We start from the raw sequence: 18,323 nt of genomic DNA, 5'->3' as shown, positions 1-18,323 counted from the left end.
CTAAGGGCAGCTTGAGGGCCACTTCTGAGTTAAGGCTTTTTCCAGGCTAATTCCACTCCTAATTCCACTACTTCCTAAATCCTTGTTTTTGTGTTTAGCTTACTGTTCCTACTGTTCTTTTGTTTTGAACCTTTCTGTAAGCTTCTTAAGGTTGGAGGACTTGGGAGTTTTCTCTCTCACCCCCCCCCCCCACCTTTTCTCTTTCCTTCTCTCTTTTATTTTTGAAGATTCAGGAAATTTCTACAGAGATGTTTTTCTAAACCTAGCACAATCTCATCTTGCTCTGTAAATTCAGAACTTGTGATCACAGGGGTGAGCTTGGCAGGAAAGGACAGGACACTGAACTGGCAGGGAAGTGGGGGGGTGTCCTCCAGGTGAAGAACAGCCTTTTCAGCAAACACCTGAGATCACTGCTACCCTAGAGTTCAAGGTGTGATCTCAACAGAAATGCTACAGCTGCTCCCTGCCACTAAAAAGGTGGGGAGAGGGAGAAAGATAGAGAGAAAGACACATAGAGAAGGAGGAAGAGAAGTAAAACAACAGAAGGGCAAAAGCCAGAAATGTGACAAGAAGGAAAAAAAGATGCAGTGAAAATGAGAATACCTAGGAGAAAGGGAGGGGAGTTCAGAGAAAAGGAAGTGACTAGAAAGGGTGGGGGAGGCAGCAGTGAGGGAGCAGAAACAGAGGAAGGACACTAAAGTACATGGAGTCACAGAAAATACACAGGAGAGGAAGGTGGTCGCTGAGGACCAGGACATCAAAGCCCCGGGTCTCTGGGATGCATGTGCTCCCCTCCCTGAGTTCTAATCTGGCCCGGAGTGCTGAGCCAGGAACAAAGTTCCCCAAGAGCAGAACCTACCTCCGATGCAAAGGCAGCCAGCTGTTCCCCTCTCTCCTTAGGGCTGATCAGGCAGGAGGACCATCCCACGTCTCAGCCGAGCCTGACAGATCCAGGAAGACATTCGGGAGCTCCTGCCGGTGAGTCAGGTGTAACGGAGGCCTGACCCCTGCCTTTGCTAGCAGCTGGGAAATCGCCATCCCAGCTGTCTGGGCAGCACAGGGTGCGTCTTCTCTGGATGCTCGGTGCTCGGGGCACAAAATCCACACAAAGAGGCTCAGAGTCAGAGGGATCGCTTGGCAAAATCCTTCACAGAAACTAGGTCAGGTCACAGCCTCTCCGTGTTTCTTCGATGTCTTGAGAAGAGCCACCTATGAGATTGCTGGGAACAGAACTAGATAATTCCCCAGGAGGAAGAAGTGACATTTCTCTCGGTCTCTCTGAGAGCAGGGAGGAGTCTCTCTGAGGAGATGGCAGTTCCATGATACTATCATGGACGACAACTGTCAGGACTCTCGGCAAGGCCCAGCCTGGCCGCCTTTTGAGGAGCATGTCCCCTCCAAGTCTCCCCTCGTCATTTTGCAAAAGATAATATTGACATTGGTTTAACTGGCAGTTGCTTAGCATTCAAATTTCTGAAGAATCAGGGGTGAGATGAGGCAGCCTCGATGACTGGGTGGGGAAACCAGGAAGAAAGGTCCAGGGAGAAAGTTTGGGGGAGCTGCTTCCCCCCCCCCATTTTCCAAAGGTCACACATCCTGCTGGTCATTACCAGCCCCTAAAGCACTATGTAGGAGGTGTTCCCATTTCAGAAGCTGGGAATATGTAGTCTCCTGTTCTCCCTTGCTGCCCAAATCAGAAGATAGAGAGAACAGTCTGGAAGGTTGCTATGGCAACCAGAGTCCCTGGAGAGCCCAGCTCTCCACAAACCCTTTACTTTCAGGCATGCTCTGACTTGAAAAGGAAATGTTTTATTAGGGATGTTGATGACGATGATCACAGACACACATACAGAGATACATGCATACATGTTCCAACATTTACCCTCACTGGAAGCATCCCCATTGCCTCTGTAGTGGGCCCTTCTCCTTTCCCCAAATAGCCAGAAGTAACTGAAGGAATTTGGAAAACCAGAACTTAATGGCCTTGGAGCAGATTTCTGAATCATGAGCTCCTCTTATCTGTATTTCAGATTTGGAGAAGCCAAGCTCCCAGTCAAGGCAGCCTCTGGCCCTGGAAGGATCCCACTGAACCTGTCTAAAGAGCATCCTCCTTGCTGAAGGGTAAGAAGAGAAACTGAGGCCCAGTGCAAGAGGCTAAGCAGGGATTTAAAGAGCTAATAGTCCAGTATAGCCTACTCTTGGGCTTTGGATCCAAGGCAGGAACTCTGCAGGGAAATTTTGCCTTTGGGAGATAGGAAAACAGGTTAATGAACTAAAAAGTGAAGTCCCTTACTAAAATTCACACATTTGCATAGCATCATCTCCAGCTTCCCAGATGAGTTCATCGACATTCCCCATGAGGTAGGGAGGGGAAGACATTAATGTTCCCATTTAATGGGTGGGGAAACTGAGGCACGAAGAGGAACTGCAGCGCCTAAGTTACCCTGTCAGGCTGTGGCAAAATCCAGATTTAGATCTGGCACTCACAGGAGCCACAGTGTCTCTCAAGAAAACCCTCAAAAGGCCATCCCTCATAAGTCGCTCTTTGAGAAAATGATTTCTTTTAAAAAATTCTCATCAAAGAGTCTTAAAGCATAGGTATAAAATTAAAAACATGTTAACAGTCCTTTCGGTTTCTGAACTGCACCCAGAAGAGCTCAGAACAGTACATCACAGTTTTTCAAGGCAACAAACAAATGATAACGTTACCAGGAAAGATGAGGGGAAGTGGGAAGGTGGGATGAAGGCAGCAGTTTCACGCTGGAAAAGGATGACTTATCTGGTGGTAACACCACCACATTACCTTACCAGTTAGAGCAGGTCAGCTGCAGTTCCGAGGGGCACAGCAGGTGAATGTTTGCTTGACTCAGCAAAAAACCTCTAACAGTGAGGCTGTCAACAAAGGAATGATGTTTCTCCCTTACTCTAAACCTATTTCATTGCCCCTAAAATGGGAAGAACCCCACGCTAGCATCCAATGTATGCTTTTACCTGTCTGCAGGTTTAAGCTACAGTTTGCTTTGGAATACCTTCAACTGCAATCCTCAGTCAAATTCCCAGGAAGAAGGGTAGGGGGCTCGAGAGGGTTGGGGGGAAGCGTGGGAGAGAAATTTCCCGTCTGCAACAAGGTTCTTCTTTGTACGCCTCCCAGATGACAGTGTTTGCTTAAGTGATACCTCTTTTTAGATAATGCGGTCAGGCTAGTTGCTTGACTCTGTTCAGCCATTTCTCCTGGTTCCGTGGTTCCCTCATCCCAGTTCCTCTGCACAGGAAGGCACTTGCACAAAAAGAGTATTTGGCTCTGAGAAGGAACCTTCCTGGAAGCTAGACAGTCAGGGAGGGAAGAACTGAATGTAGACCAAAGGCTGATATCCACTGTGCCAGGACACACCTGGAGGAATCCATTGGCCCGTTTGGTCTGGGACTGACTCTAATGCCCTCCAAATGGCCATGTTTAATTGCAGTTTCTCTAACTCCTTCCAAGATTCAAGATGAATACAAATTTGGAGGCTGTGCAGCTAAAGACTTTACTGAGGGTCCTCTGCAGGATGACCAGCAGGTGTTACAGGGCACAGGAATAAACAGAAAGATGAACACTGTTTCTGTCCTCTGGCTTCTGCTAGTTACCATGTAGCCAGAAGCTGACAGGTGCATGCCCCAAAGCAAAGGACACCAAGGAGAGAAATAGGACCCAGGTATGCCTGGTTTCCACCCTGTTGACATCTCTGTTCTTAGAGATATTACAAGCCCCACACATGAAAATTTAGAGTCATGAGGGAAGGTCAGACGGAAATCTCATCCACGTGACAGAAGATGGGCATGAATGGGTGGCACCGTTAGAATTTCAAGAATGTCATTTAGATGGATAAACCTTGAATGCTGCAGAGATCAAGCAACTAGGTTAACAGTCCAGGTATCTGGACCCGGTGCAGGGGAGGGAGTCAGGAAGTCGGCTGGAGCTCGGGTGAGAGGATTGGAGAATGAGAAGGAAGCCTGAGACTGTTTGCTCAGTGTTGTCCTTTTCATTCATGCCCTGCCTGCATCGGTCAAACCTCAGTGAGCATCCTTTTCTCTGCATATGCCCGATGTGGAGGGGGAAGGTAACTGGGTCTCCGTTCCCGAGTGGTCTCAGAGAATTCAGGCTTGCCAAGTCCACTGTCAGCTGCCTTCAGGTCTGGCGTAGGTTGCCCACAAGTGACATGGGTATACTGGCCTTGCTCCTCCTGCTCCGTCTCCCGGTGGTAGAAGTAGTTGAAGTTGGAGACAATGACAGGCACAGGCAAGGCAATGGTGAGGACCCCAGCAATGGCACACAGCGAGCCCACAATCTTGCCCCCCACCGTCATGGGGTACATGTCTCCATAGCCTACCGTGGTCATTGTAACCACTGCCCACCAAAAGGCATCTGGGATGCTGGGAAAGAGTGAATCATCATCATCTGCCTCTGCGAAGTAGACGGCACTGGAGAAGAGGATGACTCCAATGAAGAGGAAGAAGATGAGCAGGCCCAGCTCCCGCATGGAGGCCTGCAAGGTCTTGCCCAGGATCTGCAGCCCCTTGGAGTGGCGGGAGAGCTTGAAGATGCGGAACACCCGGACCAGGCGGATCACTCTGAGGATGGCCAGGGACATGGCCTGCTGCCCATTCTGGCCGCCGCCTCCATTAGCTGACTGCTGCTCCTGCTGCTGTACCAGCTCAGTGCCCAGGGTGATGAAGTACGGAAAGATGGCCACCAAGTCAATGATGTTCATGATGTTGCGAAAGAAGGCTGGCTTGCTGGGGCAGGCAGAAAAGCGAACCAGGAGCTCAAAAGTGAACCAAACTATGCACAGGGTTTCCACCAGAAAGAACGGGTCAGTAAAGAAAGAGCCCCCAAGAGTACTTAGTGAGGATGAGCCACCTGCCACCATGCCCCCGGGGGGGATGCCAGGATGAAAAGTATAGGAATCATCTTCATCCTCGTCTTCCTCCTGACTACCCCTGGAAATTGGGGAGTCTCTGCTCACACCATTGCTTCCACCTCGACCATCTGCACGGAACTGGGGCAAGGTCTCCAAGCAAAAAATCACGATGGAGATAAGAATGACCAACACGGAGACGATGGCGATGCCCCTAGCGGGGCCTGAGCTCTCAGGGTACTCGAAGAGAAGCCAGACCTGGCGCTGGAAGGGCTGGGAGGGCAGTGGCTTCTCGTCCTCGCCACCTTCGGGCAGGCAGCCCTCGTCCTCCCGGAAGGCCGCCAGAGCCTCATCCCCCAGCTGGTAGAAGCGGATCTCCTCCAGGAAGATGTCCAGGGGCACGTTGACCGGCCTCCGCAGGCGGCCCCCGGACTGGTAGTAGTAGAGGATGGCGTCGAAGCTGGGCCGGTTGCGGTCGAAGAAGTACTCGTTCCTCAGGGGATCGAAGAAGCGGACTCTGCGACCGGGGTCTCCCAGCAGCGTGTCGGGAAACAGCGACAGGGTGCGCAGTTGGGTCTCGAAGCGCAGCCCGGAGATATTGATCACCAGGCGCTCGCTACTACAGCAGCCCCCGCCCCCGCCGGCCTCCGGGAAATCTCCCGCATCCTGTTGCTCCCCCTCCGGCCCACGGACCTCCCCCGGCGCCGCCAGCGTCAGGGATTTCTCCGACCTCATGTCCCCTCCGCGGTGCGCTCCCCGCCACTAGGACGGCGCCCACGACACAACCTCTGGAGCGCGGCACCTCTTCCAGGCTCTCAGCGGCGCCTTCTGTGTAGGGTGGGGCTCGCGCTCCTCCGAGCTCGCGGTCTGGCCTGGCCGCTGGGTCTGTGAGCCCCAAAGCCCTGGTCTCTGCGAGGCTAGGTCTGGGGAGGGGACCCGGACGCAGAGGATTTAGCTCCGCGCCTCCAGATATCCGCTCTTGGGTGCCACAGCTTACTGGGATACCTGGAACCGCAAACTGGCGCGTGTGAAACGGGCTGCCCGAAAAGACGCGTGGCTTCGTCCCCTGCCGTGCCTCAGACCGGGCTCCAAGACGGGGGGGTCCGCCCTCCGGACGGGTTAGCTCTTCCCGGCTCCCACTGCGTTTCTCCAGGCGCTCAAGCCCCCTGGCTGCCGCTGGGAGCGAAGCGCCAGATGCGCCTCCCTCCGGCTCGGCAGAGACTCCTGGCGGGGCTCGGCCTCCGCCCTACGTGCACCGCGGGCTCCGTCTGGCCAAGGTCGCCGTTCCCGCCGCCACAGCCGCCACCTCCTCCCTGTGAGTTGCGCCGCAGGCCTCGCAAAGGGCCCTGCGGCTGCCCGGGCGCTGGGGCTCAGGGACCCACCTCCCCACCGCTCAAGCCTTCGCTGCAGCCGCTGCAGCTGCAGCGGCTCGGCTCTCCGCTCTGCCCTTCCTTCCCAACACTCACTCTCCAAGTGACGTGGCAGGCCCCGCCTGCTGCCCCCTCCCACCCCACTCTCACATCACACCCCTCGCCCAGCCAGGGGCTGCCGCGAGCCAGGGCTCTATGGAAATAGCCACACAGTCGCCTCACCAGTAATCTTTCCCGCGCTCGCCTGGCACGCCTCTCCCTTGCTCGCATTCACAATCGCGGCCCCCTAAACAAGCACCAGCACCCTAATACCACACCCCCTCCACCTCCGCAATCAGCTTTTCTCATTTCAGTTTACGGGAGGTGATCTGCGCAGTGCATTTCACCGATGAGAAAACGCATCCCGCCCCACCATACAACACATAAGACGGAGCACTGTACCTCCACTCATCCAGAAATCTAATGAAAAAAATCGAATCATATTTTGTCCCTCTGTATTTACGAAGACCCATTTGCCAGCTTCCCTAATCTACTTAAAAAAAAAAATAGAGAAAGCATTTGTAGAAGTCTTTAGAGCTTACACTCTAGATAGTATTCCAATTACGTCCCCAGAGAATCTGTAACCTCCCTTTGCGAACCTGGGAGGGCAAGACTGCAACTGTCCTAGACTAGCACAGTGATAGCAGAGAAGGAGATGGGAATTGTCCATTGTCTTTCCCATCAGAAGTTTTCCAGGGGAGTTCTGGGAACTTAGGCAGCAGCCCCAGTGAAGAAAGAACCAGAAGATGGTGGTATCTCAGAGGTGTCATAGTGCTGGGAAGTGCACCCTGCAATTCATTTGCCCCCAGCCGCCGTGGGAACTCATCTGGAATGCCTTTGTATTGCACAGACAGGAAAAGAGAGGAGGGTGTGAGTGGAAAGTGGGTCGTAAGAATGTTGGGAAAAAATAATGGCTACATTTACTGAGCATCTAATATGTGCTGGCCTCATTCCAGGAGCCGTACCTGTGCTGTCTCACTCACAGCCCTGTCTGTTTCACAACCCTATGAGAAAGATGGCTTCTCCTCCTGGGTAATGTTACAGTGAAGACTCACCTGGCAGTATTTGGGTAGGGACCAAAGTTTGTTGTTAGGGATTCTTTCCCTAAAACTCTCCAGGAGGGAGGCAGTAAGAATGGTTTCCTATCTATTTCCACTGGAAACCATATAGTCTTTCTTTACTAGACCAGGCAGATTAGAGTTTGGTAGAAGAGGATTGCTCTGATCTTTTCAGATTGCCACTTCCAGGTAGGGTTGACATTTGCTTCTCTGTGCCCCAGTTTCTCCCTTCTTGGTTGTCTGTGGCCAAAATTAATTGGCTGACAACTACAAGTTGTTTTGTGTAGTTTCTAATTCATTTTATGTCATTGGTAAGGGTTCATTGCTGATAATGACATGAATGATCATAAAGGTAATCTCAAACCACAAGATACATGCAAGAATTCTTTGTATTGCACAGTGTTTTAAAACCACAGTGGTTCACAGCAGCATTCACTGCCAGAGGGGCTGGGGGAGTAGAAAGGAAGTCTTCTGGATGTGTAGGGCAGAGGTCAGATAGTGAATGCATAGAAGAGAGGCTAGTATCTCACTGCATCTTCATTCTCGGGGCTGTTTCTTCAGGAGGTCTACCAGGCAACAGCTTCTGCTTCCTCTCTGTGCTCATGCTATTTCCACTCCCTTCCCTCACCTTGTGTGTTTCAGTGAAAGGCAAGAAAGCAAGTGCACCCAGTCACCCAGTCCATAGTTTCCTATTTACAGGCTATGTAATTAAGCAATTTAGACTTCACACAAGCCGCACCGTTCAAAAAAAAAAAAATGTAAAAGGGAAGAAAAAGAAACAATGACAGATACAATACAGAAGATACTCTTTCACCCTTGTCCCATTATCTGCAATTATTTTCTGGATTATAAATTGATTTACTCGTGATTCTTTTTGTCCTCATTTTCAAGATTTATAATGAATTATTCATTTGCATGTTTGTTTTCATCATTTGCCATTTTTATTCATGAGGCTGTCAACTAGGTCAGTAACTCTTCAAAACAAATGTTGGGGAAGCATGGGGGGGGGACCTGCATTCTGCCAGAAGGGTGCACAGTCTAACATGGTGAAAGGAACCACCATTTGAGTACCCCTGGGTTAAGTCTGGCTGGTGCTGCCCGCCAGCCTACATCAGAGCTGACGTTCCATGGTTACCTTCACATCAGGCATGAGGCTGTGCCCCAGGAAATGTCTCACTGTGCACAAGGAGGTTCCCCCAGAGAGAAAAGTCATTAGCAAATTCATGAATCAGATTTCTGTTTTTAGTTCTTTTGTGAAAGAGACTCATTTCTTAGCTTTAGAAAAACCGTATACTTAGATCATTCTTCTCTAGCATGTATGAGGAGTGAGTAAAATCACACCTTCAGAAGTGCTGGTTCCCAAGTGAAGAAAGACAAAAGGCGCAACCCCATCCATACACGGCAACACCACTTCCAGTGACGGATGAACATCTCCCCAGCATTCACTGAGCACCGATTTCACGACAGCACAGATTTTTCTGGTGTCTAAATTCAGATATTTGCTATGGTGGTAGGGGCCATTCACGTAATTAACAAGCATTTATTGAGAAGCAGCTGGGTGCCCATCATAGTGGCAGGCGCTAGGGGTTTAGAAGTGATCTAGACAAAACATCTGTTTTCGTGAGCTTACATGTTCATGCAGTAAGTACATTACATTCTAGACAGAAAATTTTAACAATAAACAATAAAGAAGAAACATATATTATAGTAAATGCTTTAAGGAAAATAAACGGGATGCTACATCAGAAATCAACCTGAGGATCCAACTTTGAACAGGGTGGTTGGGAAAGATGCCTCAGAAGAGATAATATTTGGATGGTTCTCAAGCTGAGAGGAGACATGATTGGTAGAGCGGCCTTGAGGAGAATGCATTACAAAGGGGCAAAAGGAAAATGGGCCAGGAAATTGCCGGAGTCTGAGAAAAGGTTGATAGTGACTGGGACTGGACTAAAGGTAAAGCAAGTAGGGATAGAGTGGGGATGAGGCTGGGGCAGGGAGGGTAGTATTTAGGACATAGAATCAGCTGGTGATGGATAGGACATGAGAAACAATCAAGGGATGCCAGGTTTTGGGTTTGAACAATGGGGGAGGAGGTGGCATTTATTAAGAAAGGGAATATAAGGAATGAAACAGGATAGGATCAGGGGTGTCTGGGTGGCTCAGTCCGTTGAGCGTCTGCCTTCAGATCAGTCATGATCCCCAAGTCCTGGATCAAGCACCACGTTGGGCTTTGTGCTCAGTGGGGAGTCTGCTTCCTCCTCTCCCTCTGCTCTTCCCCCCACTTGTGCTGGCACTCTCGCTCTCTTCCTCGCTCTCTCTCAAATAAATACAATCTTTAAAAAAATAAGTAAACAGGTTAGGATCAATCAAGACCTCATGTTTAGAAATGTTAAATTGGAGAGGCAAATTAGACATGCAAATAAAGACATTGAGAAGTGATTATTTATTCAAGCCTGGAATATGGAAAAGAAATGAGTGATTTGTGAATGTGATATATTTAGAAATATTTAAGCCCATGGCACTGACATCTTCTAGAGAGACAGAATATGAACAATGAAGAGAAACATAACCAAGATCAAGTCCTGCACAGTACTTTACAATTCATAGTTCAAGCTCAGGAGGAAGGGGAGCCAGCAAAGGAGACCAAGGGGTGGTCACTGGGGTGAAAGGAAAACCAGAAGGGGTTGTCCGGGAAGCCAACAACTGTGACGAGACCTCAGGACTTGCATCTTCACAGGGCCATGCTGACTTCCAAATGGACGCAATATCTACATCAGATCAGGAACACAGGGTGGGAGGAAAAGGGTAGGGAGGAACTACCTGAAAATGGATGTATGTACTAACCAAGATGAGTACATAACAATGTGCCACATACTTTGATAACCATTTATATTCTTCTCTCTGCCCTGGAGTTTAAAATGTACTCATCACAGGTATGTAAATCAGCATTTTATTCTATTTTCCAGGCTTCTTTTATTACATTTTTTACTTTTCATGTGTGTGGGCATACGCGCATGCACACGTGTGCTTGTCATCACCCCAGCAGTAGGATACTTGTAGTGTTCCTCTGGAGAGAGAGGGCAGTGGTCATAGACTGGGCCTTGTTTCTCTGAATAATCTCAGGATGGTTCTTGATAAGCCTTATCACCCACAGGCCCCTGTGGGAGGAAAGAGTGGTAAGTGGTCAACACCCTCAGTTCCTACTTGAGTGCACAAGTATACACACACCCTCCCTGAGAAGAAACCCCTTTCTTTGGCTTTTCACTGTAGAAGACAAACCATATGGAGACGGTTGGGGGCAGGGGTGTGATGCATCAGATATGTGTCTCTCAACCTTACTCTCTCACCTCTGGGCAAGGCTCACTGCCCCAATCCTTCCATGCTTCAGGATGGCCAATGTGAAAGTTCCTCTCACCAGAAAACAGTGTCCCATATGACCCTGCCTCCTTCCTGGGTCATTTTTACTCCTCTTACTCTTCCCCCATTTTCCCTGCTGGGGAGATGAAGGAAGGAAGCTTTGAATTCTGGGGGAAATGGGGAGAATAATGGATGATTGCATGATTCTATACTTTACAGACAATCTTTGCTATGTTGCTTTTGTTCCCTTCCCTCTACATGCACACACACACACACACACACACACACAAACATACACACACACAAACATACACACACACACACACACACATACACACACACACAAATTTGGTCATCTAAGACTTACATTAAAAAGAAATCACTATCTTGAAATTTGAATCTTAATTTCCTGCCAGTAGCACCCATTAGTCTTATAAATTATTTGGTGCCCCCTTCTCACACTTGATAGCATAACTCTTAGACCAAAGGTCCCCTTCTATTAACTTAGTCTTTGGAAGCACCATGACCATTTTCCTCCTCCTGGGCTTTCCCTAGGACCAGAGTGGATTAGGGGAAGGACAAATGCAAATACATATTCTACAGATAAGCGTCATTTATATTTAGCTACTTAGCCAGAGTTTCGATGATGATTGACGATGATGATGATGATGATGATGATGATAGTGATATCAACTACAAAATGGTGATGGAGATGATGATAGTCCAGAATCCACTAGAGAAAAATCTAACAGCTTTTGCTTGAGTGAAGCTGTATATTGGAAAAGGAGTGCATTAGACATCTGTGCCATGCAAATCAACAGCCTTGGGAAATGACTAACCATGCCAAGAAATAAATCTATAAAGAACTCCTTATCATTCAGGGAGGATCCCTAGAGAGCTTGTTAGTATCACACGTTTGCAGCCTGCTTCTTTGTGCCAGTCCACTAGTGTGGTAAGTCACCAGTGCTGTTTTCCAGATGTCTCCAGTTCTCTACCTTTGAAGAATTGGGGATTGTGCTCTCTCGCTCCCTTGGGGTAGACCAGGCAAATAGTTCTGACCAAAGATTTGTATGCAGAAGTGATGTGTGTCACTTCTAGACTAAAACATTGCATTGAATGTAAAGAAAGCCTCCAGAACTTTCTTTACCTCAGCTACAATAGCTAGTGGTCAAGATGGTGGCTGCTCTGTCAGAGTGAGGTGGGCTCCAGGGTGAGGTGACATGGCACCCAGCCAAAGCGACAGAAATGTAGCATGAGTGAGAAACAATCCTTTGTTGCTCTAACCCTCTGATATAGGGGGGTTGATCTGTTACCATGGCATAATCTAGTCTATCCAAGCCAATTCAGCAGTACTACCCAGAAGTGAAGAGCTACAATAACCAAAAACCTAAAATTTGTGGCATCTGATTGGGACCAATGATGGGCAGTAAAGAAACTTCACAGGCAATTCATGTTATAAGTGGCAAAATACTTGAAAATTGTTGCCTGTGACAGCTTAGAAGGCTATCTGGGCGGAGGTGTGAAAACAGATTGTTAGTATTGTACAGTGACTACTGAAAGCTACATCTGAAAACGTAGTACAAGATATTGGTGAGCTCAGAAAAGAATTGGTCATTTAGCAAGCAGAGGTCAATGGACCAGAGACGGTCCAGAAATGTGGGGACTTTGAGGATTGGCAGAGGGGACTGCTTATCGTCTACCCCAAGAAAGTAAACAAAACTTGAAAGACCTCCGTGCAAAAAAGACATTAGGACTCAGGTTTGCTTTATGGAACAAATCAAGCAGAGGGCAGTCATGCCCATTATTAATACCTCTGAATGGAATAAGGTGTTTTAGAGCAAAACTAATTACAGTTGTGGCTTCTCTACCACCAGCACAAAAAATCACTTTAATTGGACAAAGTGGCTTAGAAAGGGAGGGCAGAGGAGAGACAGAGACTAGAAGTGTAACTTCCCACAGAAAACTGATAGACTCAAATTATCCACAGTTATGTTCATCTCAAGAAGATCCATGGGTGTGGTTATTGGCTATTGGCAATATAGAGTTGCCTGGAACAGATAGGGTAAAAAGCCCAAGATAATTTTAAGATAGCCATCCTCGAAGGCACCATGACCTGGACTAAACCATTCATTACTGTTTAAGACTTGAAACAACGGGGGCGCCTGGGTGGCTCAGTCGTTAGGCATCTGCCTTCAGCTCAGGGCGTGATCCCGGCATTCTGGGATCGAGCCCCGCATCAGGCTCCTCTGCTGGGAGCCTGCTTCTTCCTCTCCCACTCCCCCTGCTTGTGTTCCCTCTCTCCCTGGCTCTCTCTCTCTCTGTGTCAAATAAATAAATAAAATCTTTAAAAAAAAAAGACTTGAAACAACGTTTTCCCCTAAATTTTTATGGTTAAGAAGCTGGCTGAGAAAGCTACTCAGTCCCCAAGGAAAGTATCAGCAGCAATGCCCATCTCAGATGTGACCAACGAAGATATCAGAAAAAAAGGAACATTCCAGAGAAGAAGCTAAGAGGCAGAGAACAGCAGTCAAACAAAGATCCAATTGTACTTAGCAGGGTTTCAGAATCACTACAAAGCAGTGATTGCTGAGTTTCTTCTATCTCTCCCTTTCTGAATGGGACTATTTATTAAAGTTATCCTATTTCAGATAAACTATTGTCTATTGTGTTGTGAAAGAGGGAAATATAACTTGTCTTTTGGGTTCCCTAAGTCTCCGAATTAAGAGGAGCCACAACCCTAACTGACCAGAACATGTCAGTCCCTAACATGAGGATGACTACATACCACCAGAGATCCTAGAATTTCAGCTTCATGCCAGGAATAGATAAGACTTTGGGGTGACTTTTGAGTTGTCTCCCGTAAGGAGTGAGTAAGCCATTTTGTCTATAATAGCCAGACATTTCATGATCAGAAGGGCAGTTGGTGAGAGTCATTGCTACTGTTCACCAAGTATTTCTCCACCTCCTGGGAACACGATAGGATTGTGTCCTTCCTGGCCCATGTAATGATGTGGTGGGGTCATGTGCCTAGCTCCAGTTGATGAGTTAGGACATGTGTTACATCTGGCCTGCAGCACTTACTTGCCAGAGTGGTTTTCTTCTGCCATAATGATCCAGAGCACATGAGAAAGTGGCAGCTCCACCAGCCTATGGCCCAGAAGGAATAGAGCACAGCCTCAAGAACACCAGGATGGATAGATAGTCTGCGCAATAAGTTACCCTTTATTATAACCCACTGAGATTTATGAGATGTTTGTGACTACAGCATAACCTCTCCTCACCTGTATACCTCCTTGCTTTCCTGCTTGGAAGTTACATACAACAAAGGTAATCAATGTTCCATTTTGTATGGCTAAAAGAAACAAAATCGAACATGAATCACGAAATTCATTACCAAAGCATCACTTTGGCCAATGATTTGGTCTTATTGCTGCTTACTCCTACCCCTGCCATATCATTCTGTAGGGATTTTCCCACGTGTTTGTATTGAGCTCCTCTGAATTTTTGCTTTTCCTTGCCCATTTCCTGACCCAGCTCTGCGTCACTGAGGCAGCAGCATGCTGTCCAGTTCTGGCGTCTCAGCTGACATCTCAAATAGGACCACAGACTGTGGCTAAGCCAGTCTTTATAAAAAATGTAAGCACCTTTTGTTGATTAGCTTTTTAATAAATATTCACTAAAGATAGCAATAGCTAATTATAAGCATTTACTGAATGCTTACTGTATTTCAATCACTTTTCTAAGAGCCATGAGGTAGGAGCTTTCCCTAATTTTCTTTTTTTTTAATAATAATTTTTTATGATGTTATGTTAGTCACCTTAGACAAACAAGAAAACTGAAGCAATGAGAAGTTAAATAATCCCCCAGGTAAGAACTACTGGGTACTAGAGCAGGCTGCAAATGTAAGCAGCCTTGGGTCCAGAGCTCATAATGCAGGCATTCCGCTTTTCATTTCCAAACTGGGTTCCACGCAACACTCACACTCCCCAATTAAATGAGTTTGGGAATCTGATACTTGAACCGTCTCAGAGAGGTTCATAGATACATTCCTTAACATTATTTAATGTTTTCCAAATGGATTTAACCACGGAATCTCATTTTTCAGCAAACCTTACATTTCGAGAGATCCATGTACTGTAGAGCATGAGTTCAGAAAATTAAATCATAGGAACCAACGCTTGGGAATGACAGTGAACATCACCTCACTCAACTCCCTTAATTTGCTAATAACAGAATTGAACTTTAGAAGGAGTCAATGACTTGTCCATGGTCTTACAGCTACAATGATTGGAATCCAGATCTCTGAATTCCCCATTCATTAGAATTTCCCTACCCCGTGGATTATAAATAGCAAACTCTTCTAGGATGAAGTGGCATATCAGAGATAAGCTTATGTTCCCATAGATTCCAATCCTTGTAAGGACAAGGCTCCTGTCATCTTTTCCCCCTAGCCTAGAACAATAGCTTTCATATAACAGGTGCTCATCATGTTAGTTGATGAGTAGCAATAAGGAACAGAAGGAAGAGAAAGCAATCAGAAAGAAGAAATGCAGAGAGCATGCAGCCTATGCAGAGAGAGGGGCGGTTGCTAAGCAGGTAATATAAGGAATGCCACAAGGTCCAGATCCCCTTCCTTCATCTGCAATAACACCATCCTTCTCAAGGCACTGATGGAATAAAAGCAGATCCTGTGTAGCTGCATATGTGAACATGAATGTGTGTACGTGTGTGAGGGACGGAAAGGGCTGGATGGCAGAGGGAAGGTGAGCTGGCCAAGGCACAGAAAGCCACATCTCAGTGTAGATATGGCCCCCAAATAGCAAGCATGAGGGAAAAGGGTACCAAAAGCCAGTCCAGTAATGAAAGAACAACAACAACAACAACAACAACAACAACAACAAAAAGCCATGACTGTCAGGGTATGTTCTGGAAAGATGGAGAAAATATTTTCCTGCTTCCTCCACCACAGGAGTGAAGTGTGAATTCTCTGAATAGGATCATGAAGAGGTTGATCAGGAATCTTTGACACAGTTAAAGAAATTGTAGTTCCAAAGTCTGTGTCTATGGTTTACTTTGGTAACTGTGGAGTCCATGGGGTAGCGTGTTTGTTCCTTTAGTTCTAAAAACAAGTTAGAGGATTTTATGGTTAGGAATGGTGAGGGCCAGGCCGTAGTTTGTGATGGAGTGCTTAAGGCAAAGGAAGTTCAATCATTGTGCATCCAAACGAAAGTAAACCGACTTTTGGTTTTTCCCTAGGATCAGGAATTTTGGGAAGCCTATTGCTGTAAAAGAGAAGAAATTAGAGAAAGCTGTCTGTTGAGTAAGACAGGTCCCCCAAACAGGGAAGGAAGCCAACATCTCGGAAATGTTCTCTGCAAGGTACCGTGTCCGTAGGGGAGCAGAGATCTATGCCCCCTCCTCCCAAGCACAGTCCAAGCAGAGAGCCACTGTCCCCTGCCAAGTAAGTCCAAGATATAGGGAGCGGGCCTCCAGAATGCTGCCTCCCCTCCTCAGGAGCAAAGGGTGTGATTTTAATGCTCTGCTTCTCCTGTTTTACTGATGTGATGGAATAGCTGGGGCTAAATAATGCAGAACTCCTGGTCCACTGATGGCAACTTCTCTCTTTTTTTAACTACAGACTCTAATTCACTCAAAGTAACAGATTATGTTTTATGGCCTTTTATAAAATATTCATTCTCCCTCCCAGTTCTTGGTGGTTCAAGAAGCCTGGAAACAGCCCAGTATAAGGAGGACCTCATTTCCTCCCAGACACAATTTACAGAGGCCAGCCAGACTCTGAGCACAGTGTGTGAAGGTGCCTGATGGGGTTGAGAACGAGGACTCCAGCATTCTCCTCCTGGAGATCTGGACTGCCAGGACCCCGGAGATGAGGGGCCAAGGAAGATGTAAAGGCAGAGAGCACAAGGGAACCCTCACACCATATCCATGCCTCCTGAGCAGGTCGAAGCCACTCCCCCTCCACCCAGCCCCTATACACTTCCTTCTCTGCACCTTCTTTCCTGAAATAGTTGTGTTGCTTCCACCCAAGCCTGGGTGGAACAACAGCAAGGGGACCAGAGTCCAGAGAACGGGAGGACCACCGTGTGGAGGGTGGGGTGAGAGAGAGTGCAAGAGAGAAAGGGGGTGATTACTGTTCTGGAGAGAACTCCATTTCCTCTCCATTCACGCTTCCCATTCAGGTGACCACAGGACACATGACCATAACATTAACAATGACCTTACTTTTTCATGGTGCTTTATCCTCTTCAAGGACAGTCACATCCAGAGCCTTGAACACTAAAGTTGAAGTCAGAGAGTCTGACTTCTGGGCCCACATGCTCACCATTCAGGCTGTGTCATAGCACTTCCCTGGGCCTCAATTTCCCCTCTTGCACATGAGCACTCTGGATTCTAAGGTAAATTACAATTCTAATTCTATAACCCTCAAATTCTGGAAATGTGCTCTTAATCCTAGGTGTATACTGTTTCAGAGGGTCTCTGCTCACTGACTGGTAGAAAGAACTGCATTCTCCTCAAGAACAACAGTAGCAGCAACGCCCTGGTGTGTACTCTTCCAGTTCTGGTCTTCTGCTGTGATCCTAGACATCATCGACCAGGCCCTTCCTGCTGCGTGAGGAGCGGGCTTTATATACCCCGCACAGCAGGCCCGGGACCCAATTTTTGGAGGTGAAGCAGAGCCCGACATGTGTTACCAGCTGCAATATCCACAGAGGCAGAGAGAGAGAGGAGATGCAGACACTCACCCCTCCAGGTGCCATTTTCCCTCAGATTCACAAGTATTCCTGTACCATTCTATATTGGGAAGTGCTCATCTAAGAGAAAGATGAATGGCAGAAGCTGAAGGATCTTATACTAACAGCCAAAATACAGAGAGGTGAAAATTACAGTAAAGGACATTTCTAACTGATCTGTCGTCTAAAAATCTCAAAGTACTCTGTGTCTCCCATTTAGTTCCAGAACCTATTAATCTGAAAAGCCCAAATTAATTAATGTAGGCATTTTCTCTTATCCCAGGCAATAGTGCAGGTAAGAATCTGTAAGCCCTGAACTCCGCAAGCTGTATTAACCACAAAATAAATAGAATTCTCCACTCATTTTACTGTGAATCGAACAGTATATATGGAGAGAAAACAAAAAGAAGGCTCCTTGAGAGTGCTCTTTGTTGATTCTTTCTTGTCATTACCTGCCGTCTTTTGCCATGCATACTGGAGACTTCAGACGAATTCATGCATTTATTCCACAAATAATTATTGAGCATCTTTTGTGTACCAGGTACTGCATTAGTCCTGGATATACAATGTTGAACAAAATAATCATGAGCCCTGGCCCCAAGGACAGTCTATCTAATAGGGACCAAAGTACATACACACGCTGCATGTGTACACACACACACACACACACACACACACACAGAATCTCCAACCAGCCCCTAGCTGCTTCAGTGCTCAGTCATTCAAGTCATCCCAGCTGAGACCCCAGCATCACAGAGCAGATACAGAACATTCTGACTGTGACTCGTCTGCATTCCTGAGTCACAGACTTGTGCATATAGTAATGACAAATCGTGGTTCTTAAGCCCC

General features: G+C 47.3%; 1 protein-coding gene across 3 annotated transcripts in view; it reads right to left on the bottom strand.

Annotated features, from left to right (window-relative positions):
* KCNA6 (potassium voltage-gated channel subfamily A member 6) overlaps positions 1-6,195 on the bottom strand; it is a 42,864-nt gene extending 36,669 nt beyond the window's left edge. For all 3 annotated transcript variants that reach the window (XM_087855559.1, XM_087855557.1, XM_087855558.1), the window contains exon 1: positions 860-6,195. In XM_087855559.1, coding sequence (XP_087711685.1) covers positions 4,047-5,633 — 1,587 coding nt within the window. In that variant the 5' untranslated portion in view covers positions 5,634-6,195 and the 3' untranslated portion in view covers positions 860-4,046. The remainder of the gene's footprint in view (positions 1-859) is intronic.
* Positions 6,196-18,323: the final 12,128 nt, after the last annotated feature.

Source organism: Ursus americanus, chromosome 25 (assembly GCF_024610735.1).
Source record: "Ursus americanus isolate L20-20 chromosome 25, mUrsAme1.1.p, whole genome shotgun sequence".
Classification (NCBI taxonomy): domain Eukaryota; kingdom Metazoa; phylum Chordata; class Mammalia; order Carnivora; family Ursidae; genus Ursus; species Ursus americanus.
Note: the sequence above shows the minus strand (reverse complement) of the source record. Positions and strands in the feature narration are given on the sequence as shown.